Raw genomic sequence first — 26,081 nt, forward strand, 5'->3', positions numbered from 1 at the left:
TGGAGAACCTCTGTGGGAGGCTGGGGGTGGTCTGCGGGGCACAGGGTGGGGGGCTGGCAGCCCCAGGGGTAGGAGGGATGCCCGGGGGGGTCCTATTTCACAGGCAGCAAAGCTCCTGGGGGCCCCCGTGGCATCGCGGCGCGGTGCCAGGGCTGCTGCGTGCCCCGCCGTGCCCTGACCCGCTCCAGCTGGTGCCCGCGGGGCAGAGGGAATCCCGGGATGCTGCGGGATGCCCAGGCGCGGTGCCCGCGGGATGCCCGCAGCTCGCAGCCTGCCCCGGCGGTCCCGGCCGGGCTCCGTGGGCGGTGGGTCACCACGGGGACCCCCCTGGGCCGCCCCGGCGGTGAGCACATGGGGAAACCAGCCATGAAGTCAGGGCGGGAGCCCTCGGCGCTGCCACCTGGCTATAAAAGGATTTACTCCATCAGCCCCCGGCCCGGGTCCGCCCCTGCCCCGCCGGGGCGGAGGCACGCGGGGAATGCTCGGGCTTTCGTCGCTGGTTTTCGGAGTCTTTCCCCAAATATGGTGCCTGGGATGGAGTCATGGAGCGCTGCGGGGCCGGGCGCCCCGGGAGGGAGGGCCGGGGGGGGGGCCGGACCCCGCGCCCCGCTGACATCACCGTCCCGCCGACCGCCTTTTAGCGCAAGGTCGGGGTCCCCGCGGGGCAGAGCGCTGGTCCCGCGCCGAGCATCGCCCTCGCTCCGTCCGCAGCCGCTTGTGAGTCCTGCCGCGGGGGGAAGGCGGGGGGGGGGCGGCGGGGAGGGTCCCCGGAATACGGATGTCAGCCCCCGGCATGGGGGTGCTCCCCCCCGGGTTGGGGACCCTGTACCTGGGATAGCGAAGCCGCTCCTGGGGCTGCTATCTGCTCCCTGAATTAGGGGGATTCTATTCCTGCGGGTGGGATGCAGCTCCCCGGGATGGGGATGCTGCTCCCCGGATTGCACTGCTGCTCTCCGGAGGAGGGTCGGGCTCCCCTGCTCGGGCTGGGGTCGCTGCCGGGGTTCTGTCCCGCTCCTACCCCTCAGGACCGCGTTCCCATCGGGGCTCCGCTGCTGCGGGTCCACCGGCCTCGGCCCCGCGGGGGCCGGAGGGGCCGTGCGGGGCTCAGGGCAGAGAGGAAGGGGCGAGTCCAACCCCCATGTGTCCGTTTCTGCCCCGTGTCTCGGCAGGGAGCTGGCAGGGCCGGGGGTGGCTGCCGGGCACTGCCGTGTGGCCGAGGGAGCCGTGGGTCTGCGTGTGAACCCTCTGTGCCAGCTCGGGCCAGGGCACAGAGCGGGACTGGCTGTGGCATCACTGGAAGTGCCCAGTGGTGCTGGAGTCTGGGCACAGGCTGCCCCTGGGGCTCGTGGGGTACCCCTGCATTGCTGGCAGCAAGCGGGGTCAGTGTCCTCTCCTGCACTGAGCTGTGCCAGGTCTCAGCCCGTCCCGCAGGAGCCCCGGTGCCTGTGCCCAGTGGTCAGGATGAGCCCATGGGATGCAGGGCGTGGGACCGAGCACACAGCTCCCCGAGGGCACAGCCCTGGCGCTCAGAGGCTTCATGCCAAGCAAGGAGCCGTGCAGGGAGGAGCGAGGCCAGCCCCGCCGAGGGCTTGGCTGCTGCTCATGGTACCTCTCCCTCCTGGCATCCTCCCTGGCATCTTCCCTGGCACCTCGGGCCCTGCCTGCAGCCAGCTACCTGCCATCACTGCCACAGCATGTCCTTACAAGGGCACGGGCACAGCTCCCACCGCTCCTGCCTCGCCCACGCTCGTCCCTGGCACCCGGACCTGCCACACCAAGGCCACCCCGTGGGCACCCTGCCCTGCCATGGTGTGGCCACCGTGCTGTGACACAGCCACCCAGCCCTGCCATGGTCACCCTGCCACCTGGATCCTGGCACGGCCACTTCAGGGATGTTTGTGCCAACCAAGGGACAGGGATGAGGCTGCTCCCGTGCACAGCCCGACCCAGGCAGCGAGGATGAGGCACCTCTGCCAGGACAGGAACCATCTGCCTGGGCAGGTTTTGGGGGTCATGGCTGTGAACTGACCTCCAAACACTCCCGGATGGAGCAAGGGAAGAGCCAAGAGAAGGGCATGTCCTTACTGTACCAGTGGATGCCACAGGGTTGCCATGGGGTCCCTGGGTAGGGGGACGGCATCTCCGCAGCCTGACGGTCTCCATCATGCCGCCAGGTCTCCCACCACCGCAGCCATGGCAAACAAAGGCCCAGCCTATGGCATGAGCAGGGACGTGCAGTCCAAGATCGAGAAGAAGTACGATGACGAGCTGGAGGACCGGCTGGTGGAGTGGATCGTGGCACAGTGCGGGTCCGACGTGGGTCGCCCCGACCGGGGCCGCCTGGGCTTCCAGGTCTGGCTGAAGAACGGCATCGTAAGTGGGGTCCCGGGGGGGGGATTGGCTGGCAGGGGGGCTCCGTGGTGTTGCAGCAAGCCCAGGCTCTCTCCCGCGGCAGGTGCTCAGCAGGCTGGTGAACAGCCTCTACCCCGACGGCTCCAAGCCCGTCAAGATCCCCGACGCGCCGCCCACCATGGTCTTCAAGCAGATGGAGCAGATCGCCCAGTTCCTGAAGGCGGCCGAGGACTATGGGGTGACCAAGACAGACATGTTCCAGACCGTCGACCTCTTTGAAGGTGCAGGAGGGGGGGCAGTTGGGGCTGGGGGATCCAGGGCTGCTGTGCTGTGCCGTGCCCTTCCTCACATCCTTCCCTCCGTCCCTCGGCAGCCAAGGACATGGCGGCGGTGCAGAGGACGCTGATGGCCCTGGGGAGCCTGGCGGTCACCAAGAACGATGGGCACTACCACGGGGACCCCAACTGGTTCATGAAGTAAGTGGGGGAGTGGCAGAGCTGGGTGTGGGGACCCCTTTGCCCTGTGTCTGCCCAGAGCACCCTGGAGCACACGGAGGTGGTATGCTGGGGAGGGAGAGGGGCTGGGGCACTCCTGGGGATCGGGGGGGGGGCTGCTGGTCACCCGGGTGGGTGCGGGTGCCCCACGGCCTCTCCCCGTGCCCCGCAGGAAGGCGCAGGAGCACAAGCGGGAGTTCACCGAGAGCCAGCTGAAGGAGGGCAAGAACATCATCGGGCTACAGATGGGGACCAACAAGGGAGCGTCACAGGCGGGGATGAGCTACGGCCGGCCCCGGCAGATCATCAGCTAGGCACCCCCCCGCCGCCCCCAGCCCTCCCCAGCCGGGACCTCCGTCTCCGCTTCCCCCCCGGCCCAGCGCCGCAGCCGCCCGAGCGTCGGCGGCCGCCACCAGCCCCGCACCGATTGGTATTTATTGAGGAGCAAACGCCCCCCAAACGCCAGCCAACAACGCCCCAACGCCAGCGGCCGCACGCGCCCCGCAGAGCCCCCCGCCCCGGGGCTGCAGCCCCCGCGCCCAGCCCCGGGCAGCCTCTGCATCCCCCTGGCCTCGCACCCCTCGCCAGCCGGTCCTGCCCCCGCCGGCACCCACGGGTGTCCCACGGGTGGGATGGGCACGTGCCCCGGCCCACGGGGTGGCCCCCCCTGCCCGCAGCCCTCCCCCCCACGAGCCCCGCGCCACTGCCGCAGAGATCCCTGCGAACGGGGAGAAAGAGAGAATTGGGCCTCGGTTTTGTACTTGGTTTTTGTCGAAATTAAAAGGTTATATTAATCTAGTTGTGGCCTGACGAGGTTTCCTCCCGCCTGGCTGGTGGCTCTGGAAAAGCTGAAGCCACCCTCCCTAAAAGGCCACGGCTGCTCCTTCTTCCAGCTCCAAACCTGGGAAAACCACAGCTGGGGATCAAGCTTTCCCTGCCCGGCTTGGAAGACTCTGCCCTCTCCCCCCTGAAGCTCAACACCCACCTTTCTCCTCACTCCTTCCAACACTCTGGCCCAGCCCTTGCCTCCCCCTGCCTGGAGCAGCCCCCGTTATCCCAGCTCCTGGGAGCAGGGAATGGAGGGCTCATGGCCCCCACAGACCCACACCCCAACACTGGGTCCCCCCAGGCCCCGGTGCTGGGAGGGGATGGGTGACGCATTTTTCCAGTGAGGAAGCTCTGGGAGAGCAGAGGAGTGACGGATGGGGGAGAGGAGGGTTTTTCAGGCTTTATTTGGAAAGCTACACAAAAGGGCTTTGCTGATTAAAAAACAAACCCCAGCCTTAAAAAAATAAACCACCAAACCCAAAGACATGTGAACAAGCCAACCCTGCTCAGACAAGCCACTGCCAGAGCAACTCATCCTCCCCTCCCCGGCCCAAACCAGGCATTGCTCCTGGCTTTGTCCCTCCTGGATGGGTAGGGAGATCTGGGACAGTGGCCCCAGCGAGCTCTGATGCCAGAGGGACTCCTGTGCCCACCGCTGCAGGAACAGCCCCATCCTGCCACCCAAACAGGCCTGTTTCTGCTTCCCCAGCCCCACAGCTGCTCCATGCCCAGGGGAGAGGAGGAACCAGCAGGATCAGAGCACAGGGGACAGGGAGAAGCGCTGGTTGGAGATGAGTAAAGTAGCTCCCTGCTTCTAAACTGGGATAACTGGTGGGTAGAGGCCACTGCCAGCCCAGTGGGCAGGAAACTGCCAGTGCTGTGGGGTCCCTGCCTGAAGAGGTACCTTCCAGGGGCCCTGCTGGGTTTTCCAGGCTCTCTGCAGAAATCAGGGATGAAGGGACACGTCTTGCCTGCACTGCCAGGCTTGGGAGCAGTGGCGTGGAGGGGGTTGGTGTGGAGCTCTGTCACAGCTGCCACGCTCCCAGCAGGAATGGCACAGAGCCCTGCTCCACACACAGCAGGGACCTCTGAGCGCCCTGCAGGGCAGGCTCCCTCAGGAAGGGGTTTAAGGCTTGCTTTGTTTTCCAGAGCGAGGGAAGGGGAGCTCCCCTTCCAGTACCAGCACTCTTTTTTCCTTGTTTCCGAGCCACTTCCAACACCACCTCCCACAGAACACAGTGGCAATGGTCCACGCTGGCTCAGGAATGAGTCTGTGCTGCCCGTGCCCAGGAGGGTCGTACCACGAGGGAGGGCCCCAGCCCAGCCCAGCCCCAGTCAGCAGGGTCGGTGCTCCCTGTCCTCCAGGAGGAGCTCAGCCGGTGCCTCCCGGCCCAGGTATCCCGCTCCGGAGGGAGCTGCCTCGTGGAAGCTCACAGCTCTGCCATTGCTGGGAAGTTCGGGGTGGGTGGGGGTCCAGGACCCCTCCTCCCCATCCCGGGCAGGCTCGGGGTGCTCACACTCCATCTCGGCCTCCTCCACGTCCTTCTCCCGGTACAGCGGCACCGACTCCATCTCCAGGCCGCTCTCCAGGGCTCGGTGCTTCCCGCCCTGCTGGTACCACCTGCAGCTGGGGGAGCCAGAGCAGGCCAGGTCCAGCCCCACGTCGTTCCTCGTCAGGCAAACCTCCAGCATGTAGTAGAAAGTCCAGAACACGGCGAAGCATCCCAAGAGCAGGAGGGTCTACGGAGGGGAAACCCCTTGAGAAACGCCACCCTCGACCCCCCCGTGCCCTGCCCACTGCCCAGCAGAGGGGTCACAGTGTCCCAGGCAGGGTCCCGCTCCTCCAGCCCATCCTGGGGGATACAGGGACCCCCTGGCTCGCAGGCAGGCTCACCTTGAGGGTGTTGGCTGTGATGGTGTAGTGCTGCTCCTCGGGGATGTCCAGCCCGGGGGGACAGGGCAGGGAGAAGTTGCTGCTCAGGTACTGCCCACTCATGGCTTCCTCCAGCAGCCTGGGGACAGAGGCACCCCGTGAAGGTCCTGCAGGCAGAGGGGCTCCAGGGAGGGTCCCAAATGCCCAGCAAGGGCCTGCAGTGCCTCTTTCAGCAAAAAGTGCTGTGTTCTGCAGCCCACGGCTGCCCTGTGGGGTGTGAGGGCCCCTGCCATGCACCTTGCAGCACCACAGCTCCACCGAGCAGCACCTGCTCACAGGTATGGGCAGCACCCCTCAGCCTCCTGCTCCTGGCTCCCCACCAAGGCAGGACTGTGGTGTCCTACCTGTGCCGTTCCTTCATCTCTGCCGGGGACCAGGAGGAGCCGTACAGGGTCAGCTGCCACTGCTTTAAGGTGCCAGGCCTCAGGCTCTCATCTCCTGGGGAAGAAGCAGGTTGGTCCAGCGGGGAGCTCTCCCAAGTGATGATGGGACATGGCCCAGAGCTGCCACCAGCCCGGGAGTGGCCCCTGGCAGGCAGGACTCACCGATGTCCCTGACGAGCAGCCTGTACGTGCCCTGCGCCTCCTCGCCCCAGCACCGCACCGTGGAGAAGGTCCAGTCGGAGAAGCCATTGGGGTCCCTGCCAAGGGGTGAAGGGGAAACAACCCGTGAGAGGGTCACGGAGCCTGAGCCACGAGGCCGACACGGGCCCCGGGGTCCTGCCCTCCCCAGCCTGACCCCTCGGTGCTTACGAGTCCATGCTCCGGGTGGTCCCGATCAGGGACATCATCCCACTGGGGCAGAAGAGCCTGATCTCCAGGTTGCCACGGCGGGGGTGGGTTATGGTGACAGTGACTGCCACGTGCTCCAGGGTCCTCATGCCAGACAGCTGCAGGTCGGCGGTGGTGACTGGGAGAGGGAAGGCAGGGTTTGCTGAGGCTGGTGGCCGAGATGGAGTCCCCACTCCCAGCCAGCCCCATTTAACAGGACCTGTGTGGGACTGGGAGGAGAGACTGGGTGTATAGGCTCCCTGATCCCATTTCAAACCACTCTCAGTCCCACGGATCCTCACAGCCCCAGAGGTGCCAACCACAGCCCAGGGAGCCTGGCATGCTGCAGAGTGAGCCGTGGCTGTGGCATGGCCTGCTCCTGGCAGGTGGGTGCTCCCTGGGGGCACCTCTGCCAGCAATACAGCTGGGACAGCGAGAGGTGAAGGACCAGACTCCCAGGACCAGCATCTCCAGTGAGGCATGGAGGGGGAATGTGCTCAGCCTTAGGGCAAGGAGCTGTGCCCAGCAGAGCCAGGAGCTGCTGGGGGGCCGGGAAGGGCTCGGGCCGAGCTCTCCTTCCCACTGGTAGCAGCGCCTTGTTGATGTGGACAGGGCTGGCCAAGTCGGGAGCTGGAGCATTACCTAAAATGGTCAAAGGCAGTGGAGCGGGTCTGGCCGCTGCCCAGCCCTGTCTGGCTCCCCAAACACATCAGTCCATGGGATGGGGTTGTGGGGAGGGGACGGCAGCAACAGGCAGATCCCCTGGGGAAGGGCAGTGGAAAGAGAAGAAAAAGCCCAGGCAGCCCAGCACTTAACCCCTTCGTGGCCTCACACAGCCCAGGGCTGCTCCTGCCCTGCTGGGTCCTGCCCTGGGTGTGTGCAGCCCGTGCTCTCCATGGCACACCTGCTCTTACCATTCCAGGCGACCTCCAGCTCCCGTGGGAGCAGGGGGATGCTCCTGCCCTCCTTCAGCACAGGGCTCACGTACGAGGCCAGGTACGGGACAGACTCCCAGATCTGCCAGGAGGAAGGGGAGAGGATTCAGCATGAATTGCACCCTCCCTGCACATCCATCCCTCAGTCTCCTGGGGCTCTCACAAGCTGCTCCTGGATGTGGGCCCAGGCCAAGGGGCCTCTCCCAGCGCTGTTTTGGGGCACACAGACCTGGGCAGCACACACTGGGTGGTGTGAGCACTCTGGGGATGGAAGCAGTGCCCACACACCCAGGAGAGCTGGAGGGGGGTGGGTAAGACTTGGGACTCCCCAGCTCTGGGTCTGTCCCCACCATCACCCGAGTGGCTTTGAGTGGTTACTTGAGGCCATCTCATTCCAGCTCTGGACACAGTGGGGCAGGAAGGGGGAGCCCTGTGGCACTGGGGGCACTGCTGGCAGTGGCAGTGACCCAGCACAGCTGCTCAGTGCTCCACACACGAGCTGGGACCAAGTGCCAAAGGGACGTGGCCGGGTCTCCGTGCGAGCGGAGCAGGAAGAGATGGGGATGCCACTGCTGCTCTCACCACAGCACTCCCTGGAGCTGCCAGCTGAGAACACCCTGCTTCTCAGGGCAGGACACCCTCCCTGCAGCCACTGTGGAGGGAAGGAAGAGGGTGCTGGGGCTGCTGACAAAAGTCCCCACGCTGTGAATCAGAGCTGTGGGCTCCCGGCAGCGCAGCTCTCACCATGGCTATATATAGTGCTGGAGAGCAGCAGCCCGGGGCAGCTCTCAGGCACTGCCAAAAGCCTCATGACTTCATACCAAAAGCAGCCTCAGAGCCAGGGCCAGCAGGATGGTGGCCAAAGCACTGGCCCTGAACGGCAGCAGTGTCACCCCACGGTGTTGCCAGGACAGGATGTGTCCCAGCCACTGGGCTGGGCTGCTCTACCTGCCCAGAGGGCAGGTCTGGGAAGGAGGGAATTACCTTGGCAGCGTTGACCAGCCTCCAGGCGTTGAGCAGGCCAAAGCCATGCTGATGGCTGTGACTGAAGCCTGCCTGGTTCGTGTCCCACTTGGCGTGACGGTCCTCGTACTGCAAAGAAACACGGGGGGCTCTGGTTACCTTGGGGGACTGTCAGCCCTGAAACCCAAAGGGAACCAGGCCTGAAGGGAAAGAGGCTCAGACACATCCCACAGTGGCAGGGAAGCAAACCCACATGGCCTTATTAGAAAGAAACAGGTTGTCTTTTGTTTGAAACAAATCCCAGGACAAACTGGCTTCCCAGCACCTCGGAAAGGAAATAGAGCAGCACAAAAGGGCACAAATGCCTCTGCTCTGAAACATCCCAGCTGCTCCCTGCTGCCCAAGCCACAGCCTGTGGGATGGCAGAAGCCTTGGAGAGAAGGAACTGAGTCCTTTAAATCAACAGGAGCTGGGGCAGGACAGATCTGGGTCCCATCACTTAGTGGGTTGTAGTGCTCTGGCAACACTGGCTTGGAGTTATGGAAAACACTGCCCCATGCCAAGGTAGCACAGCATCAGCTGGACATGGACTCCTGCTCCCTAGTGGGGTGTGGAAGAAGCCCCATCCCTAAACCAAACTGGGCAGCTCCAGCCAGTTCCCACTCCTGCTCTGGGCAGCAAAGCTGCATGGGAGGTGAGGCCAAAGGAAGGGCTGGGTTTGCTGCCCAGCTCTCTGTTGTGGCTGTCTCCAGGAGCCCGGCTCTCTGGAGAGCCCAGGAAAGGCCAGAGCAGGGCAGAGCTCCTTGCTTTCCCACTGCATGGACCACGGGATGACACTGCAGAGGTAACAGCCCTGGGGCTGGGCCAGCCCACCACACACACACACCTGATCCCGGGGCCTGAGCCCCTGGAACCTGCTGAGCCCCTGGAACCTGCTGAGCCCCTGGAAGACCCCTACGCTGGCAGATGGAGGCATTCCCGCAGCAAATACCCCATTTATTATCATGACAGAGGAAAATGCCTCAGCCACATTCCTGGAAGGAGCGAGGGGTGAGGGGAAAACGCAATCCCCTCGCTGGGAGCCAGACCAGCGGGAGATTTATGGAGGGGCCGCAGACGTAAACACGGACGTGCACAGCAGGGCCTTGGCCTTCCTGCAGCATCCCTGAGGGGCAGCGGGGGGAGGGCTCCTCACCTTGGTGGCTGTGAAGACGATGATGTGCTGCACGTCCCTCCAGGTGAGGCAGGGCCGCACCTGCAGCATCAGCGCGATCATCCCCGCGGCCAACGGGGCGGCCGCCGACGTGCCCGTGTGACCCTCCGTGCAGCCCGTGCCCTTCTGCAGATCCCAGTCCGTCGTCACCTGCAGAGGAAGAGGAGAGGTGCCTCTGTCAGGCCACTTTGCCCTGCTGGGGTGGCTGGGACAGGTGCTGGATTACCAGAGCACATGGCCCCGGCCCTGAGCCGTGTCCTCGCCCCCCCAGCTCCACCAGCAGCCCCTGCTCAGCCTGTGACACAGCTGACCCTGCTCACAGCCAGCCAGCAAAGGTCCTGGGAGCCCCTCACTGCAGGGGCAGTGATGCCAGCTGGGGAGCAATGAATGGGGACAGTTCCCTTTGGAGAGAGAGAGGAATTGGGTCTAACTAAGCATCTTTGTGGGAAACTCCTGGCAGACACAGTTTGGGACCTTCCTCATCCTCACTGTTGACTACAGTGTCACTCCAACACAACCAGGTTGCAGAGGGACCACATGGAGTGCAGAGCACACAGAGCCCAAAAAGAGGCGTTGGGAGGTTCCCAAATTATGCCACCTCACTGCAAACCAAGTGCATCCACCTCCGTGTGCTCCCTGTGGGGATAAACCCCAAAACCCGGAGGGTGAAAGGCTCCAGCTCGTGCTGGGACTCTGCGTGTCCCACACAGAACACCCCGGGAGCACAAACTTTCAGTGGGAAGCACAGAGAGTGCCAGAAGCCGTATTAAATTCTTCCCATTAAGGAAACCACACAAAGTTTATGGTCTGGTAAAAGAAAAAAAACCGGAGCAGATGGCTGCAGAGATGTTAACTCTGACACCACTGCAGCGAGTTCCAGGCTGTTCAGAAGCCGACTGCACTCCTGAAAAAGGGGGTGTTTGGGTCTGTGCATGGCACAGGATCACGGTACAGGACGTCTCTGTGGCACATGCCGTTCCTAGGCTACGTGTGGATCTTGCCCTGGCTCCCCCATGGAATGCCAGCTCCCATGTTAGTGTCCCATAAGGCCAGTATTCGAAATAAACGTGCATTTGAGACCTTCAATGCACTCATACCAGGCTTGGGAAAGCCAGACATCAGCCCACAAGCCTGGAACTCCTGATGGAATGCAGCAGAGCCCTCACTGGGTTGCTGTTCCCTTTTTTCCTAATGTCAGTACTTTCCAAACCAGCCTGGGACAACTTAAGCTATTTCTGAAAGGAAAAATCATCTCAATTCTGGGTTTTACTTTCCCTGTGGCAGCTCGTGCTGCGCTCTGGCTGGGCACAGATCCCTGCCCTGGCTCTGGGCTGCAGGAGGAGCTGGGTGAGTCCCAGCCAGGTGGCTGAGGATCCCAGGCTCTCCCTGTTCCCCCGGTTTACCCAGCACGCAGGGAAGCCTGTTTGACAAGCCTGGATTCAGCTCCTCTGTGGCAAGCACAGAGCCACAGCAGCAACTCCCTACTCCCAAGAGCACACCAGCAGACCCCCTGAGACCCCCAAGCACACACTGAGGTGCTGATCCCCACTTGGCTGCCTCATCAGCTTTGCCAGGGAAGTACTTCTGGGAAATACCTGTCCTGATGGGAGATCCTCCAAGCCAGGGACAACACAACCCCAAACATCAGGCCTGGGAGCCAGCAACGTTTCTCCCCAGCTGCCCCGGGGTGGTTGGGCTCTGCAGACCCTGCTGGCACCACAGGACAGGAAGGGGTCACACTATGGGGTGGGGGCAGCCTGACAGCCCCCCACAGGCACCAGGACCAAGGGAGGGAAGGGCTGGGTCAGGCCTGTGGTGGAGAAAACATCCCTGGCTGCTTGGCTCGGGCAAAAAGGACATTTTGTTGACAAGAAGTCATTTTTTGGCAAAAGAAGGGAAAGCTGATAAAAATATTCTGCAAAATCCAGCGGGGAGAAGCCCACGTGCCAGAGCAGAGCAGGAGCTGTGGCCAAGCAACTTAAAGAGCCCAACGCCGCTCCCTGCGCTCCCTGCTCCCACAGCCCCTTGGAGCAGGAGCCAGGGAGGGTGGCTGGGCAGGTGTGGGGCAGAGCTGAGAAACAGGAACCTCCCTCTGAGAGCTCTCTTTATGCAGGACCTGGATAAAAGGCACCTCTGCTCCCTGGCTCATGGAGGAACTGTGCAGCGATTAGAAGGGATAGAGTGTCGTCCCCGCTGTTCCAGGTGTGTGCAGGAGGACACAGCTGCCCTGTGTGGGTACTCACAATGCTCCTCATCATCTTGTCCCCACCGCTGAAGGTCACGGCCAGCATGGAGGCACATTCCTCGGCATAGAACGGCATGGAGCCCGTCTCATCCACTGCTCCTGGGAAAACGGGAAAGGCACGGATTGCATGGAACCTGTTTTGCCTCAACTGCTGAAATTTCAGGGTGACAAGCCCCTGAGAGCCTCTCCTGCCAGCTGTGCTCTTCCAGGGGCTGGGAGCTGGGCAGGGAAATTAGAACCAAGCCTGTATTTTTCCCACCTGGAAGATCTACAGGAAAGGCAGCCACGACAAATAACCTTTCACTGTGCTCAGTGTCACACAGATCTTCTACCCCTACTGCAGCTTCTGCCCTCGAGAACCTGGATTACACGTTTCTCCTCTAGCACAAGTGATGGGAATGCTGCATGCCAGGTCATTCCCTGAACAAGGCAGTAGGTCACAGCCCCAGGAGGGAGGCCTGGACACAGCCAGGAATTCCCCTGGCCTCCTCTTGCTCTGTGGGTCAAAAGCAAACTGCAGGCTTGAAGGTTGAAGCCCTACACACTGCCATGCTCATTCCCAGACCCTTTCCCACGGATTCCCACCACCCGGCCAGCTCCCAGCTGGGCAGGTTGTGTGTTTTCGGGATGATCTGGCTGTTCCACGCTGGGAAGGAAGGAGCCAGGAGACGCTCACCTATGGTGACAGTGTAGATGGAGTTGGCGTATCCATCGTAGTTGCAGTTGTCACTGTGCTGGCCCCCGTTCCCACTGGCCACCACGAAGATGCTCCCGAAGCCGCGGCGGCCGGCGATGACACCGTGCTGCAGGGCAGCCTGGGACAGGGAACCGTGCTCAGGCCAGGGGGGCTCTTCCCGTGCCCTCCCCTGCTGACCCCAGTGGTTTCTGCCAGCAGCCACGTGTGGCTCCGAGCCAGGGGGATCAGAGCTCCTCACACGTGGCCACTGCCCTCCTGAGAGGGCCCAGCCCCACAGACTGAGACACACAGCACCGCCAGCCCCACTTGGAATTGCACTTCCAGCCTGATGCCTCGCCCAGACATCCTTCCCACCCAGGGAAAGGACATATCTGATGGACCAGCAGGAACCCAATCCTACTGGAATTGAAACCCCCTGCCCTCCCTCCCTCTGGCAGATGAAGGTACATTCTGCCCTCCCAGCTCTGCTGTGGCACAGAGGGCTCTGCCTGTACTCTGTGTCCCAGAGCTTGTTCCAGCTGTCTCTGCATGCAGGAAGAGAATACATTAACTTGCAGAACTGGAAACCATTTGTGAACGGGCAGCTCAGTTGTCAGGGCTGCTCCAAACAGCGCAGTAACTGCTGAATTGTGGTTGGAAAAGCACAGCAGAAGAGCAGTGGAGCAGAACCACACCCCAGTGCTGGTTTTGGGGCCCCCTCAGTGGCCCCTCACTGTGGCACAGGTAGACCAGCCACATTTTGCAGCACAGCAGCTGTGAGAGAGCCTCAATGGCCCGGGAAGGAGCAGCCTCAGCTCTGACTCTTCCTCCCACTGCAATCCCACTCCCCTTTCTTGTTCCCAGCATCCAAAGGCACGCTCCCTGCCTCGAGAACCACCCTCAGCACTGGGAATGCTGTGTCCTGAGCAGAGAGCATCCCGTGGGTTGCAAAAGTTGTCAGAATAATACCACAGGTTGCGAAAGAGCATTTTCCTGCTGGGACCAGCCTCTCCTTAGAAAGCTCATCCCACACTGCCTGAACGCCACTGCGTCACCTCTCCTGACCACACAGAGACAGGTGACACCTCTGCTGGCAGCCATGGACACAAACAGACGTGCACAGTGTCACAGCAATGTCCCTGCACGCCTGTTGGGGCAGGCAAGAAACCACAAGCCCTGGAGAGCCCTCCCAGGGCCACCTGTGCTGCTGGGGCTGCTTTTTACCTTTCCCAGTTGATGGGGGCCATCCACGGTTTTCCCGTCGTCATCGGGACCCCAGCTGGAAAGAGAGACACTGTGAAGTGACAGGAGTCACAGGCAGCAACTCCTCCTGCCACTACAGCGAGCTACCAGCAGCCAGCAGCTGCTCCCAGCACCACGACTGGGACTGGGGAGCACTGTGCTTTCCCAGCCATCAGGATGGCCCCTCGCTGCTGCGAGCTCGCTGTCGTGTTTGCACTGTGCCCCTGGGTCAGATTCCAGTGGACAAAATGTTTGATTTCTATTTAACAACACATTCCAGTCCCCGTCACACGGCTCAGCCGGGGCTGCCTGACCACAGTGGGGGGCACAGTGTCCCCTCCAGCTCAGACAGCCCCATGGGACGTGCTGCAGCAGCACACAGAAGGAGATCTCACAACTGCAGGCGCTGTGCAGAGCCCAGGCCAGCTCTCCAGGAAGAGGATTTTGGTGCTATCTGGAGCCACGGGAGGATGGGAGCTGGTGTGAGCACTCAGCCACGAGCTGTGACCCCATCCCCAGGCAGATCAGGGCCCACGTGGGTCTGCTGGGTGCCCACTCAGGGTGTCCTTGGGGCTCACCTGCAGCTGTAGATGTCGTTGATCTGATAGTGCTTGTTGAAGGCGATGGCCTCCATGCTGTCCGTGAGGGGCCCATCCAGCACTCGGATGCCTGCAGGACAAAGGACAAGGAACATGACCCACGTGGGTCAGCGAGCTGTATGAACTGCAAACAAACTCCTGGCTCAAGGCTGCCCCTGCAAGGCTGATCCAGCTTTGGAGGGCTGAGGCCTGAAGCAGCGCTGGGTAAACCCTCCCTGCTCCCTGTGCTGGGGTTACACGATGAACTCATCTCTGCTTCTGCCAGCTGGGAGCCTCTGCCCGCTGGAGCTCTGGGACCCTGCTGTGCCACCATCAGGGTGGGTGCTCAGGGAGGGAGGGAGCCCAGGGAAGGGGTGCAGAGATCCCTACAGTGCCCCTGGGAGAGCCCTGACCCCCAGCATCCCGCTGTCCCCTCAGAGATCATGGTGTGACCAGGTATGGACAGAACCACATCCCAGCATCACTGTCCCTGCCCTGCCAGTGACACACCCTGCCTGGCACAGAGACCTCCCCTTTCTCTACAAAGGAGCACAGGAGTTCAGAGACAGCCAAGGGCACACAGACATTCCCTGGCCCTGCAGAGGAGATGCAGCACTGGCCCTTCACCTCCATCTCCATGAGGCAGAGCCGAGACCAGGGGCCGGGGGAGGTGGGGGGCTGGCCAAGATTGGCTTCCCCGGGGCCTCCAGCCACAGCCTCCAGCCCGCACCGCAGCAGGCACGTTGTGGCACGACTGCCTGGCCCAGCCTGCGTGGCACAGCTGCTCTGCCAAAAGCTCCGCAGATGGGCAGGCCAGGAGCACTCCAGAACACTGGAAAAGCTGCCACACCCACACCTATCCTGCTCTGCCAGGAGCTGTATCCTCTGGAGAGGAGCTCAGGCAGGCACTGGGCCCTCCCTGCGACAGCCCCAACCAGCCTGGGCAAGGCACCGCTGACTCAGAGCTGTCCCAGCCCACGGAGCCGTGTCGGGCCCCACGGAGCTGGAGGTGAGACGTGCCGGGCACCTCGGGGTGCCACAGCCTGCGAGTACCTGCGATGCGGCTCCCGTAGGCAACTCCCACCGTGCAGAAGCTGTTGTTTGGCACAGCCGCGATCTCCCCGGCGCAGCGGGTCCCGTGGTGGTTCCCGTTCTCCTCGTCGGGGTGAGGCATAGGGTCGGGGTCGTTGGAATTCAAGTCATAGCTGCCTTCTGGGCTCTGAAAACAGACCCACGGTCACGACTCGGGGCTCTCTCTCTCTCTCCTCAGTTTGGGAAAAGCAGGAGTTAAGAGCGCACTACAAGGGCTGAAACGCAGCCTGGGAGTCATGGGAACTTCCAGGCTGCTTCCACACGGGGCTGCAGCTCAACACTGCTATCTGCTGCCGTGGGGAAGGGACCAACCGAGGCAGCTGCAGCCACCGCTGCAGGGCGGAGGGAGACCAGCTGCAGCGCAGCACAAAGGCAGGTAACCCTGAAACCTGGGTGCAAAATCTCCCAGGAGAGGTCTGCTGCTGGCAATTCCCGCCCTGGCCGAGCCCAGGGTCTCACGCGCTCACGTCACACTGCCCGGCCTGCAGCCTGCCCTTTGCCCTCCCAGCTTGGAGCAGGACTCACGTAGTTTGGCTGTATGTCCTTGATGGTGTGCTCCACGCCGTCGTCCACCACCACCACCGTCACGCCGCGCCCCGTCACGTTCCGCTCCCACACGCCCGTGACGTTGATGTCCTTCCCGGGGCTCTTGCGGTTGTTCTAGGCGCCAGAAAGCACAGCGAGGGGACAGGGTCAGCGGTGAGGGGTGCACTGGTTATGTGTGGGGCCAGAGCCAGCACGGGAAGGAGTCACAGGACACCCAGGGAGATTGTTTGAGGTGGACAGCGAGGCACACTCGCTCAGGCCGTGAAGAGGAGTGCGCAGTGTGCTCCGGCCAAACCTCTCTGCCCACCCCAGTGCCACGAGTGCACAACCAGCCACGGCAGCTGCCTCCTCCTGTTATCAGGGCGAGCACACAACAGGCAGGGCGAGCTCTCACTGTGCTCCCTCCTCACCAGAGAACAGAAAGAGGCTGTTTTGCCTCCCGCGTGACAGCTCACTCGTGGCCACGCAAACAGCCTGAGCCTGCGAGCGCAGCAGGAGCCGGAAAACCACTCACCAGATGCCACTGCTGGGGGTATTTGGGATCGTTAAAGTGCAGGCTGCGCTTGGAGCGCTTCAGAAGCTTCTGTTCCGAGTGCCACCGCACGCTGTCGTGCTGTGCAAACAAAGTGTCCACCGACCTCCTTATTGCCTCGGGCTCGCTCCCCGCGCGGCCGTCGGGCTGGTAGGCGAGGAGGTAATGGCCCTTGAGCTCCCCGACACGGCCCATGTTCACCAGCCCCGCAGTCCGGGCCAGCTCCTCTGCCCGCTGCTCCAGCTCCTCCTCGGGCGCATCCAGGCTGACGGCCCAGGTCAGCTTGCCGTGGTGGCCCTTGCCGTGGTGGCCCTCAGTGTCCGGGGAGCACTGCCCGCCGCAGGCCGCTCCGGCCGGCGAGGCCAGGGGGATCCAGGCGGCGCTCAGCCAAAGGCACGTGTGGATGCAGAGCGTGGCCTCCATCCCTGCGCTCCATAGCGGCACTCCCTGCCTCCAATGCGGCATCAGACAGGCGGGCTGGAACGGCAGAAACGAGACTGGTGAGAGTGTCCTTGGATGAGGAGCGGGGAGGCCGCACCCGAAGGTCCCAGAGAGCCCCAGGCTCCCGGAAGGCAACACCAGCACACCTGGGCTCGCCACCAACCCCGTCCAGGGGAACTCCAGCCGAGGCGGCTCCTTCCCGGCGGTGCAGCACAGGAGGCGCACCCAGGCTGGGCAAGGATCGATCCCAACCCTGCCCTGCCCGCCGGGGGTGCAGCCCCGGGCTGGCAGAAGGAGACACTTCCTCCTCTCGCCGTGGCACCGCGGGAAACTGCCACGAAACTCCCGAAGCGCAGATCCCCAGGAACAACCACCACGGGCAATGCCACGCTCCGTGGGCAGCCCAGAGCCGGTTCCTCTTCCGCGGGGGCCCCGCCGAACTCCGCGGGGGAGGACGAACCTGCTCCGCGGCCGGAGGAACCTGCTTTCACCCGGCACGGGGGGGAATCCCCGCCGAGCCCTGGGCTGAACCCCTGTCCCACGAACCGCGGCAGCGCACGGAGGGGAAAACACCTCCGCAGATCCCGCACCCGTGGAAGTGCCCGGAGCTCGGGTCCTGCCCCGAGCCTCTGGTACAACTCGCCCCGTGCCGGACACCGATGTCCAGCCTCCCCTCCCTAGAGGAAGGGCTTTCCGTGACCCCGCGGGAGCGGCACCTGCGCGCCCCGCAGCTCCTGCGGGGACACGGCGGAGGTCACGGAGGGGGCAGCGCATCCCCGCCCCCCGCGGGGGCCCCCGCCGGGCCCCCCCCGTCCCTCGGCTCCGCCGTGCCCCGCGGTGCCCCCCGGGCTCTCACCGGGCATGAGCCGCCGCCGCCGGAACCCCCGGAGCCGCTGACAGCGGCGTCACATCCGCCGGGGCGCGGGCAGGAAGGGGCGGTGCGGCGGGGCCGCGGGTCGAGCGCTCCGCCCGGTGCCGCCCGGTGCCCCCCTCCCGCCCCCGGTGCCGCCGCGCCGGCCCGGGCTCGGCTCTCCCGCCCCAGCCCCGCAGCCGCCTCCCCCCCCCGCTCCATGGCGCTGGAACAGGCGCAGGGCGACGGCCCCGACCCGCCGCGCCTCTGCGAGCCCGGCCCCGCCGCGCCGCCCGGCAGGTAACGGGGGGGGCCGGGAGCGGGGATGGAGCGGGGATGGAGCGCGGCTGCGGGCGGTGACCGATGTGCTCGTTCCGCGCAGCGGGACCCCGCTCTCCGCCCCGGAGAGCCCCGGCGAGCCCGGCCCCGGCGCGGAGCCGGACCCCGCGGCCGCCCCCGCCGGCCCCTCCGGCGGCGATGGGGAGCCCGGGGCCGGCGGCGCGGAGGCCGCGGGGCAGAGCGGAGCGGCGGCCGAGGAGCCCGACGAGGAGGAGGAGGAGGCGGCCCCGGCGCGGCCGTCGCAGAACATCGCGGTGCAGGTGGGTGCGGGTCCCCCGGGGCTTTTTCGGGTTTGTGGTGTGCGGGGAGAGGTCCCTGAAAGGCCGTTTTGGGAGCCTGGAGGGCAAAGAACTGGGTAAGTCGAGGCTGGAGGGTGAAACACATCCATACCTGCAGCCTTATAGCTGCTGCTGTGACTGTGGCCCTGCGGTTTGAACAGTCTTTAATTAATATTTAAATTAAAATTTGGCCCCGTTGAGGTTGCATCTGGAGTGCTGTGTCCATTTCTGAGCTCCCCAGTGCAAGAAAGACAAGGAGCTACTGGAGAGGGTCCAGCAGGGACCACAAAGATAATTAGGGGTCTGGAGCATCTCTCTGATGGGGAGAGACTGTGGGAGCTGGGCCTTGTTAGTCCAGAGAAGAGAAGACTGAGAGGGAATCTCATTAATGCATATAAATATCTCAAAGGTGGGTGCCAAGAGGATGGTGCCAGACTCTTTTGGTGGTGCCCAGCAAGAGGGCGGGGAGCAATGGCCATAAACTAAAACACAAGAGATTTCATCTCAGCTTGAGGAAGAACTTTCCATGAAGGGTGGCAGAGCACTGGAACAGCTGCCCAGGGAGGGTGTGGGGACATTCCAAACCCACCTGGATGTGTTCCTATGTCATGTACTCCAGGTGACCCTGCCTTGGCAGAGGGGTTGGACCAGACGACCTGCAGAGGTCCCTTCCAACCCCAGCTGTTCTCTGATTCTATGAAAAGAATGAAACAAGGGTTGCTTAAGTGGCCGGTCAGAATCCAGGGCAGGTCATTCCCCCACCACTGGTGTTTCTCCAGGGCTGGTTGATTATCTGGCCAGCCTTGGAGGTTTCTCAGGGGTGAGGGTCTGACTGTAATCATCTCCCTTCACAGACCGACTTCAAGGCGGCCGATGCGGACGTGAACACGGATCAGGATATCGAGAAGAACTTGGTGGGTACCAAGGTCCAGGCTCAGCCACTCAGGCTGCCAGGCTGCTGCTCCTGGGCAAAGGAGCTGAAGCTGCTCTTCCCACTTTTTGCTTGTCAAAATAAAATCATTAAGGTTGGGAAGGACTTCAAGATCATCAAAACACTTACAGGAGGAAATGCAGCACCAGCTGCAGCTTCGAGCAGCGTATCCCTTTGTCTTTTCCAACCTAGAGAGCCTGAGCTGTGAAAGTGGAAACCACTTATCTGTGGTTCTTTTCAGGACTCTTACACAGTGCTGAGCTTTCCTGTGTCTCTTTAGCTTGAGGGAAGGGGAGGGTTCTCCCTAAATTTCACTCTGCACTGCAGGACAAGATGATGTCTGAGCGGGCGTTGCTGAAGGAGCGCTACCAGGAGGTGTTGGACAAACAGAGGCAGGTGGAGAATCAGCTGCAGGTCCAGCTTAAGCAGCTCCAGCAGCGGAGGGAAGAGGAGATGAAGAACCACCAGGTATCTGGTGAAGTCCTGTTTTTGTTTAACCTGCCCTTTAGTTAATTTTAAAATCCTTATGAAGAGGCAGAGAATTTGTGGTCCAGAGTGTCTGTCTACTGAGTTTCCTCATAATAACCCATATATATCTTGACTGGATCTGCAAAAACGAAAAAGTTGGCTGTGTAATCTCACTGATCAATTTATTTAAAATAATAATGGACTTTAAATCAAAGCCATTCCTTGGGAATTTTGCTCCGTATTTGCATGATGCTTTTTTTCACTCCAGGAGATCCTGAAAGCAATTCAGGACGTTACGATCAAGCGAGAAGAGACAAAGAAGAAGATGGAGAAAGAAAAGAAAGAATTCCTGCAGAAAGAGCAGGATCTGAAAGCTGAAATTGAGAAACTCTGTGAGAAAGGGAGAAGGTATTTGCATGAAAAAAGTGTTTATTTCTGGGGGGAGAAGGTCTTGCTTAACCCTGATGTTTACCTGATGGAGAAAGAGCTTTAAACTCTTTGGAAGCAAGGAGTATTTGGGACAGCCCTGTATGTGAATTTGCACTTTTTTTCTGTCACATTGTAGAGGTCGATTTCTTTTATTCTGAGGGCTCAGTGCTGAGTTTGGGTAAAGCTCCTTCAGTGATGGCTCCAAGTCCTCAGCCCCTTTCTCCCCTGAGTGGACATTGCAGGGCACATGCTGCTGGAGGGGCACAGCTCCCTGGCTGAGCCTGGTTCTGTGCCCCAGCCTTTGTGCAGTGTCGTGAGACTGCAGGATTTGTGCTCTGGAGGGTGTTGGTGGCTGTTTTCCCACACGCTGAGCGGAGCTGTCCCAGCCCATGGTGTGCAGGGATGTGCCAGGAGGGGTTTGAGTGTGGGCCCTGCACCGTCCTGACTCCAGCTGTGCTGTCCTGTTCCTCCTGTGCAGGTTGCTGAAGGAGCAGGAGGAGAAGGAAAACAAGATTGCTTCTCTGATCGCGGAGCAGTCCGACGAGAAGTAAGGCTCTTATCCATTACCTGATTAATGCTGCTCAGTGCACTTCTCCTTCCTGTCATTTTGCTGTGCAGTGAATCTGATGCTCCTGGTGGGGTAGAGCAGAGAGAACGATCCAGCAGTGCTGGCCAGTTATGTACTCTAAGGGTTTTATTTCCTCTTCCAGCATCAGGTCTCTGGATTAAATCCTCTTTGATCCCGATCACAAGCAGGCTCCTGGATACTTGTGACATAAAGATCCCATGAGATTAAAGTTTGTGCTTGGTGGATTGACTCAGCTTGTAACTGCTACCTCTGAATTTCAGCTTCCCAGAATTAGGGCAGACTGATTTCCCTGTCTGTTCCCCACAGCTGCTCAGCTACACTAAACTCTGGCATTTTTAAACTCTGGGGCATTTAAAGCTGGGCAGATGAGCTCCAGATCTGGGTGCTCCCACAGCACAGGTGGAAATGCCCAGCTTTGGACATCTCCAGGATCAGAACAGCATAGTTCCATGTGCTGCTTAGGTTGGTTCCTGGGTCAGACCTGTGCACCCTGCTCTGGAATCGGACCGAATTCCAAGGGGAATTCCCCTCCTCTCGTTTTGCCCAGTGTGTTTGCACACTGGTTGGCTGTGTGCTCTGGAACAGCTCACTCCTGGCACAGTAACCCCTGCAGCCCAGGGTGCATGGTGCCTGGTGTCACGGTCTGGAAGCTGCTGATCTTCCACAGTTCCACCCCATGCAGAGCTCCTGTGTGGGAATCTGTCAGCACTCCTGCTCCGTGCCATTCCGGTGCCTGAGCCTAAGGAGGCTCCTTCTCTTCTGTGTGCAGGCAGCTGTGGGAGATGGAGCTGGACAAGCTGAAGAACCAGCACAATGAAATCAACAGGAACATTCTTGAGGAGACAGAACGGGCCTGGAAAGCAGAGGTAACTCCTTCCCTGCAAAGTGATTGGTTTGAGATTCCAGATGGTTAAGGGATGGTTCTGTGAAATCGGGAGCAGTTGAGGACGAGGCCAAGTCCCACTTTGTGAGACAAGAGGAGGAATAAACAAGTCCCAGTGCAGTAAACATTAGTGGGGAGCAGTGCCTGCTGCACTGAGCATGACTCTTGTGGAGAGATTATGGTCTGGCAGCAAGAAATGAGTCAGTACAGAAAATACTCTTCATGTGGGGCCTCTCTCCATTAGATCCTGTCCCTGGAGAGCCGGAAGGAGCTGCTGGTGTTGAAACTAGAAGAAGCAGAGAAAGAAGCAGAGCTGCACCTCACCTACCTCAAGTAAGTCTGTGCAGTGTCAGGAGTGGCAGGGAGGGTAACTCAGGTGTCCCTACATCCCATCTCCTCTTCCTCTGCTTACGCTGGAGGTTGGACTGGAACAGTTCAGGTTTTCCTGAGGGCTTCTTATTAAAACAGTGTGATTCAGTTATGTCACATGAGGATATGTGGGGCTGTGCTTATCCCCTGTTACTGTTGAGTAACACTACTGAGTAACATCTGCTGAGCACAGTCAGTGAGGGCTGTTGTCTGTGGTGTCCTTGTGTGTCCCCCAGTCACTCTCTGGTAGCACCACAGGCTCTCCCTTCATGGTGTTCCTCACCCTGGGGGTGAGCCCTTCTTGCCCAGCTGGATGAGGGGAAGGGAGGAGGTTGTGGGGGGGTTATTTGCTCCCACTTTGCTGTCAGTGAGAGCACAGTTGCAAGTGGGAAAGTTTAGTTGTGCTTGCAGGTCTGCGCCGCCCACGCTGGAGACGATGAGGCCAAAGCAGGAGTGGGAGATGAGGCTGAACAGGATACGAATGACCAAGGAAAGTGTCCGAGTAAGTCCCTGCTGAACTCTCCCATCTTAGCAGTGAGCAGTTCTTCACATCCACACTACTTTCCATGCCTAGCTTCAACCAGGAGAGGACCGAGCCCCCAAAAAGCTGTGTGCCCAAAAGCATGGCACAGTCAGTCAGCCTTTGGAAGCAGCTGCAGAGATCTTCTGCCTCCTCAGGCTCATGCCTGTGGATCAACCCTGTGGACATGATCTGTGATGGGCTATTGGCAGAGGCACTTAGTTTCTCCCTTTGGGTCCTTTTTCATTCTCCTGACTCCTGTGGAACCCAACAGTGCCACTTTAGGACCTGCAGCTGCCCTGGGGCTGAGAATGCCCCAGACTTCCTCAGGTTTGATGAATGTGTCCGTTTTCTTCCCTCTCTGGCAGGATCAATTCAACGACCACATCCAGATGGTGAGGAATGGCACAAAGCTGAGCAGCCTCCCACAGATCCCGACGCCGACGCTGCCGCCTCCGCCCTCAGAAGTGAGTGTCCCTCCAGCCCCACGGCAGGGGCTGGCCAGGCCCTGGCACAGGCTGCCCGCTGGCCTGGCCCCAGCCCTGCTGTGCTGTGTGTGTGGGATGGTGTGTTCTGGAGCCCTGTGCCCAGTCCCTGCCTCTCTGGGCTTTACCTGCCATCCCTGGAGAGGAGGGGAAGGGTCTCCTTCCCTTGCCAGCTGCCAGTGACTGCAGTTCATCCCATCTGTCTGGCTGGGGAGGAGGGCACTCAACCCTGCTCCCAGGTGGGCTTACTCTAACCAGCCTTTCCTTCTTCCCCTGCTTTTCTTTCTCAGACAGATTTCATGCTGACGGCATTCCAGCCCAACCCATCCCTTGCTCCCCGGCTCCCCTTCCCCATCGGGCCCGTCCCCGTTCCCATGGTCATGCCCAGCGCCGATCCTCGGGCGCTCTCCTTCCCTCTGCTGAACCCCGCCATCTCCAGGCCCAACCAGCCCTCCCCACCCCTGCCTGCCTCCCAGGGCAGGAACAGCCCCGTGGTGGCATCGCTCATGGGCACGCACAGCCCTCACATGCCTCCCGCCGCCTCCATCCCTCCTCCGCCCGGCCTGGGCGGGGTGAACGTGGCTCCCGAGTTCCACAGGCCCCAGCCGGCCGACAAGCTGGAGAAGCTGCTGGAGAAGTTGTTGACTCGGTTTCCACAGTGCAACAAGTAAGTGCCTGGCCTCGTTCTTCCCTGAGAGCAAGGTCCTGTGTGTGTGAGGTGGGAGCTGGGATCAGGGGAAGGAGGGCTCCTCCTGGCACGTGTGGGATCTGGGTGAAGTGAAGGAAGGCTGAAGGTGTGGAGCAAAGGCTGGTGGTCTCCATCAGATTTGCCACAGTGCTGGGAATGAGGATCTCTTGGAGCTCTGAAGGACAGCAGGGATGCCTGGGCACAGCCAGGAGCCCCCCTCTTGTCCCTGGGTGTTCCCTGCTCTTTTCCCAGCATTTTGGGGAGAGAAGCTCCTCAGCATGTGATTCACCTCACTTGGGAAGGTGGACATTTAGAGCACACGCTCCTCTGCAGTGACACGGCTTCCCCTGGGGCAGGGGTGGCTCCTTGCCGAGGGTCCCTGTCTGTGGGGACTGGGAGCTCTTAGCAGGCTGCTGTCCACACAGGGCCCAGCTCACCAACATCCTGCAGCAGATCAAGACAGCTCGGAAGACCATGGCCGGGCTGACCATGGAGCAGCTGAACCAGCTGGTAGCAGCCAAGCTGGTGGAGCAGCAGGAGCAGGCAGCGGCCGGGGCGCAGGTGGGACAGCGTGGGGGTGCTGGAAGGGGGGCCCTGGGGAGCAGGGAGAGCTGTGCCTGCTCCCTGGATCCCTGCAGAGCTCGGGCTGTGCGTCAGGGCTGTCCCCTGGGCTCCCTTTCTGCTGACGGCGGTGTAACCAGTTTTCCCCGGGGTGGCTCGGGGTGACTCATCTGTCCTTTCCTCCTGGGCTGTTGTGACGTGCCTCCTTTGTCCTGCTGCAGCCCCTCGGCCGGATCAGGGCCCCCATGTTCTCTGCCCCACTGCCTCAGATCAGCACCCCCGTGTTCCTGCCCCCGGCCCAGGTCGCTTACCCTGGAACAGCGTCACACGTAAGGCTGTTTGGAGTCCCTGGTGGAAAGGAGAGGGAGGGAGGGAGCCTGGCTGGGAGGTGGCTGAAGGGATGGGCCCACAGAGCTGGGAGCTCTCTGCTCACACAGCTACTCAGGCTGGTGGGGTGAAAAAAGGATTAGAGGCACAGATCCATTGTGCTTCATGTTGGGGAAGAGGAGAAATGGTGACGAGATGTGTCAGCGGCTCTCGCAGTGTGCGGTGGCAGTGGGGGGGACTGGGCAGCCTGTGGCTTCAGGCTGCAGCTGAATATGTGATCAGAGCTGGGTGTCTGACTGCCCTGCTCCTTTCTGTTCCCTCACTGCCTGTCCCAGACCCCAGCTGCCTGTAAGCTGTGTCTGATGTGCCAGAAGCTCGTGCAGCCCGGTGACCTTCACCCCATGGCCTGCTCACACGTGCTGCACAAGGAGGTGAGTGTGTTCCCTGCTGCTCAGGGCTTCCTCCTGACCCTTCCAAGTGCTGATTCCCTTCCCGAGTCCCTGTGGTACTGGCACCTTGCCAAAAGGGGACGATCAATAAACAATTCCTTGCATCCTGTCATCCCATCCTTTCCGTACTCGCGGCTGGGCCACTTAAGTGTGGCCACTGGGTGGTGGCTTTAAGAACAGGCTGCCCTTGCTCCTGTCCCCGAGCCTTTCTCGTTGCTGTGAGGGTTAGACCCTGGAGCAGGACAGCCTGGAAGGATCTAGAACACAGGGTGAGGGGAGAGACCTGCCACTGGTGCCCAGGTGTCTGGGCCGGGGGGGCCGGACAGGAGCTCTTGGGAAGAGGAGGAGACTTTCCTATCCCGTGGGTCTGGCAGTGGGTCACCTGTGTGGGCAAACCCCTCGTCCCAACAGCTCTGGGGCCTCCAGCAGTGGCCCCTCAAGAAAATGGAAACTCATGTATTGAGGAGGGCCTGATGGTCCTGGAAGGGTGACAGGGGCTCCCTCCTCATGGAGGCTGCCAGGAGCAAAGGAACCTATCCCTGAAAACGAGTGCCCTGGCAGCACTGCTGGGGACAATGACACCTCTGGGTTGTGCCAGTAGCTCTTGACTAACTCTCTTCTCTTCCAGTGCATCAAATTCTGGGCGCAAACCAACACGAATGACACTTGCCCCTTTTGCCCAAGCCTCAAATGACGGCTGCTGGAACAACGTGGGCCCACGGGAGGAGTTGCTGTGAATAGACAGGATCAGTTCTAAGATTTCTACAGTTCTATATTTATACGATCATGTATACACATGTACATTTTTATTATATAGGTAATGTGTGTATAGAAAGTCTGTATACATACAAATTCATAAATAAAGTGTGTATATTATGCAGTGATTTGCTGCTGCTCCTCATTTCTTAAGTCTGCAGCCTCACTGACTTCTTCCAAATGAGTCAGTTAGTGTCACCCGCTTGGTGGGACACTCATGGCTCCTTTTCCCACGTGGATCCCAGCAGCTCCTTTTCCAGGGCCATCCCCCATGACTGGATGCCTCACCACCCCATTCCCCAGTGGCCCGGTCCCCTGC

At 61.2% G+C, this 26,081-nt stretch overlaps 3 protein-coding genes across 4 annotated transcripts; 2 read left to right on the forward strand and 1 right to left on the reverse strand.

The window, feature by feature from the left end:
* The first annotated feature begins 656 nt into the window (after positions 1–656).
* On the forward strand, positions 657–3,372 carry TAGLN (transgelin). The gene is made up of 5 exons (XM_027699350.1): positions 657–717; positions 2,175–2,373; positions 2,456–2,633; positions 2,726–2,828; positions 3,019–3,372. Exons 2-5 carry the CDS (start codon positions 2,194–2,196, stop codon positions 3,158–3,160), a joined length of 603 nt encoding a protein of 200 aa, XP_027555151.1. The 5' UTR covers positions 657–717; positions 2,175–2,193; the 3' UTR covers positions 3,161–3,372.
* A 687-nt stretch (positions 3,373–4,059) lies between these two features.
* On the reverse strand, positions 4,060–17,751 carry PCSK7 (proprotein convertase subtilisin/kexin type 7). Of its 2 annotated transcripts, none has more exons than XM_027699348.1 (16): positions 17,697–17,751; positions 16,382–16,876; positions 15,847–15,981; positions 15,283–15,448; positions 14,230–14,320; positions 13,634–13,688; positions 12,410–12,548; positions 11,732–11,832; positions 9,471–9,638; positions 8,297–8,404; positions 7,292–7,394; positions 6,360–6,516; positions 6,153–6,247; positions 5,952–6,045; positions 5,569–5,686; positions 4,060–5,414 (listed from the first exon to the last, which is right to left on the reverse strand). In XM_027699348.1, the coding sequence occupies exons 2-16, from the start codon at positions 16,862–16,864 to the stop codon at positions 5,010–5,012; spliced, it is 2,418 nt and encodes an 805-aa protein (XP_027555149.1). In that variant the 5' UTR covers positions 16,865–16,876; positions 17,697–17,751; the 3' UTR covers positions 4,060–5,009. The 2 variants fall into 2 exon arrangements, with proteins under 2 accessions (XP_027555149.1, XP_027555150.1); XM_027699349.1 differs by lacking the exon at positions 17,697–17,751 and adding an exon at positions 16,987–17,577.
* A 483-nt stretch (positions 17,752–18,234) lies between these two features.
* Positions 18,235–25,890, forward strand: RNF214 (ring finger protein 214). Its single transcript, XM_027699318.1, has 14 exons — positions 18,235–18,289; positions 19,162–19,221; positions 19,566–19,706; positions 19,975–20,114; positions 20,614–20,682; positions 21,494–21,590; positions 21,852–21,940; positions 22,376–22,478; positions 22,865–22,963; positions 23,272–23,648; positions 24,095–24,230; positions 24,452–24,559; positions 24,893–24,988; positions 25,635–25,890. Exons 3-14 carry the CDS (start codon positions 19,572–19,574, stop codon positions 25,698–25,700), a joined length of 1,515 nt encoding a protein of 504 aa, XP_027555119.1. The 5' UTR covers positions 18,235–18,289; positions 19,162–19,221; positions 19,566–19,571; the 3' UTR covers positions 25,701–25,890.
* The last annotated feature ends 191 nt before the right edge of the window (positions 25,891–26,081 follow it).

The sequence above is a fragment of the Neopelma chrysocephalum genome, unplaced genomic scaffold, assembly GCF_003984885.1.
Source record: "Neopelma chrysocephalum unplaced genomic scaffold, ASM398488v2 Primary Assembly neopelma1_138, whole genome shotgun sequence".
Lineage (NCBI taxonomy): Eukaryota > Metazoa > Chordata > Aves > Passeriformes > Pipridae > Neopelma > Neopelma chrysocephalum.

Coding starts and splice junctions, on each gene's coding strand:
- TAGLN (XM_027699350.1), top strand. CDS start 2,194: ATGGCAAACAAAGGCCCAGCCTATGGCATGAGCAGGGACGTGCAGTCC. Junction 2,634..2,725: donor GACCGTCGACCTCTTTGAAG/GTGCAGGAGGGG, acceptor GTCCCTCGGCAG/CCAAGGACATGGCGGCGGTG. Junction 2,829..3,018: donor GACCCCAACTGGTTCATGAA/GTAAGTGGGGGA, acceptor CGTGCCCCGCAG/GAAGGCGCAGGAGCACAAGC.
- PCSK7 (XM_027699348.1), bottom strand. CDS start 16,864: ATGCCGCATTGGAGGCAGGGAGTGCCGCTATGGAGCGCAGGGATGGAG. Junction 15,449..15,846: donor AGGACATACAGCCAAACTAC/GTGAGTCCTGCT, acceptor GTCTGTTTTCAG/AGCCCAGAAGGCAGCTATGA. Junction 6,517..7,291: donor GCTGGAGGTCGCCTGGAATG/GTAAGAGCAGGT, acceptor TCCCTCTCCCAG/TCACCACCGCCGACCTGCAG.
- RNF214 (XM_027699318.1), top strand. CDS start 19,572: ATGATGTCTGAGCGGGCGTTGCTGAAGGAGCGCTACCAGGAGGTGTTG. Junction 21,941..22,375: donor CTGCACCTCACCTACCTCAA/GTAAGTCTGTGC, acceptor GGGAAAGTTTAG/TTGTGCTTGCAGGTCTGCGC. Junction 24,560..24,892: donor ACCCTGGAACAGCGTCACAC/GTAAGGCTGTTT, acceptor TGCCTGTCCCAG/ACCCCAGCTGCCTGTAAGCT.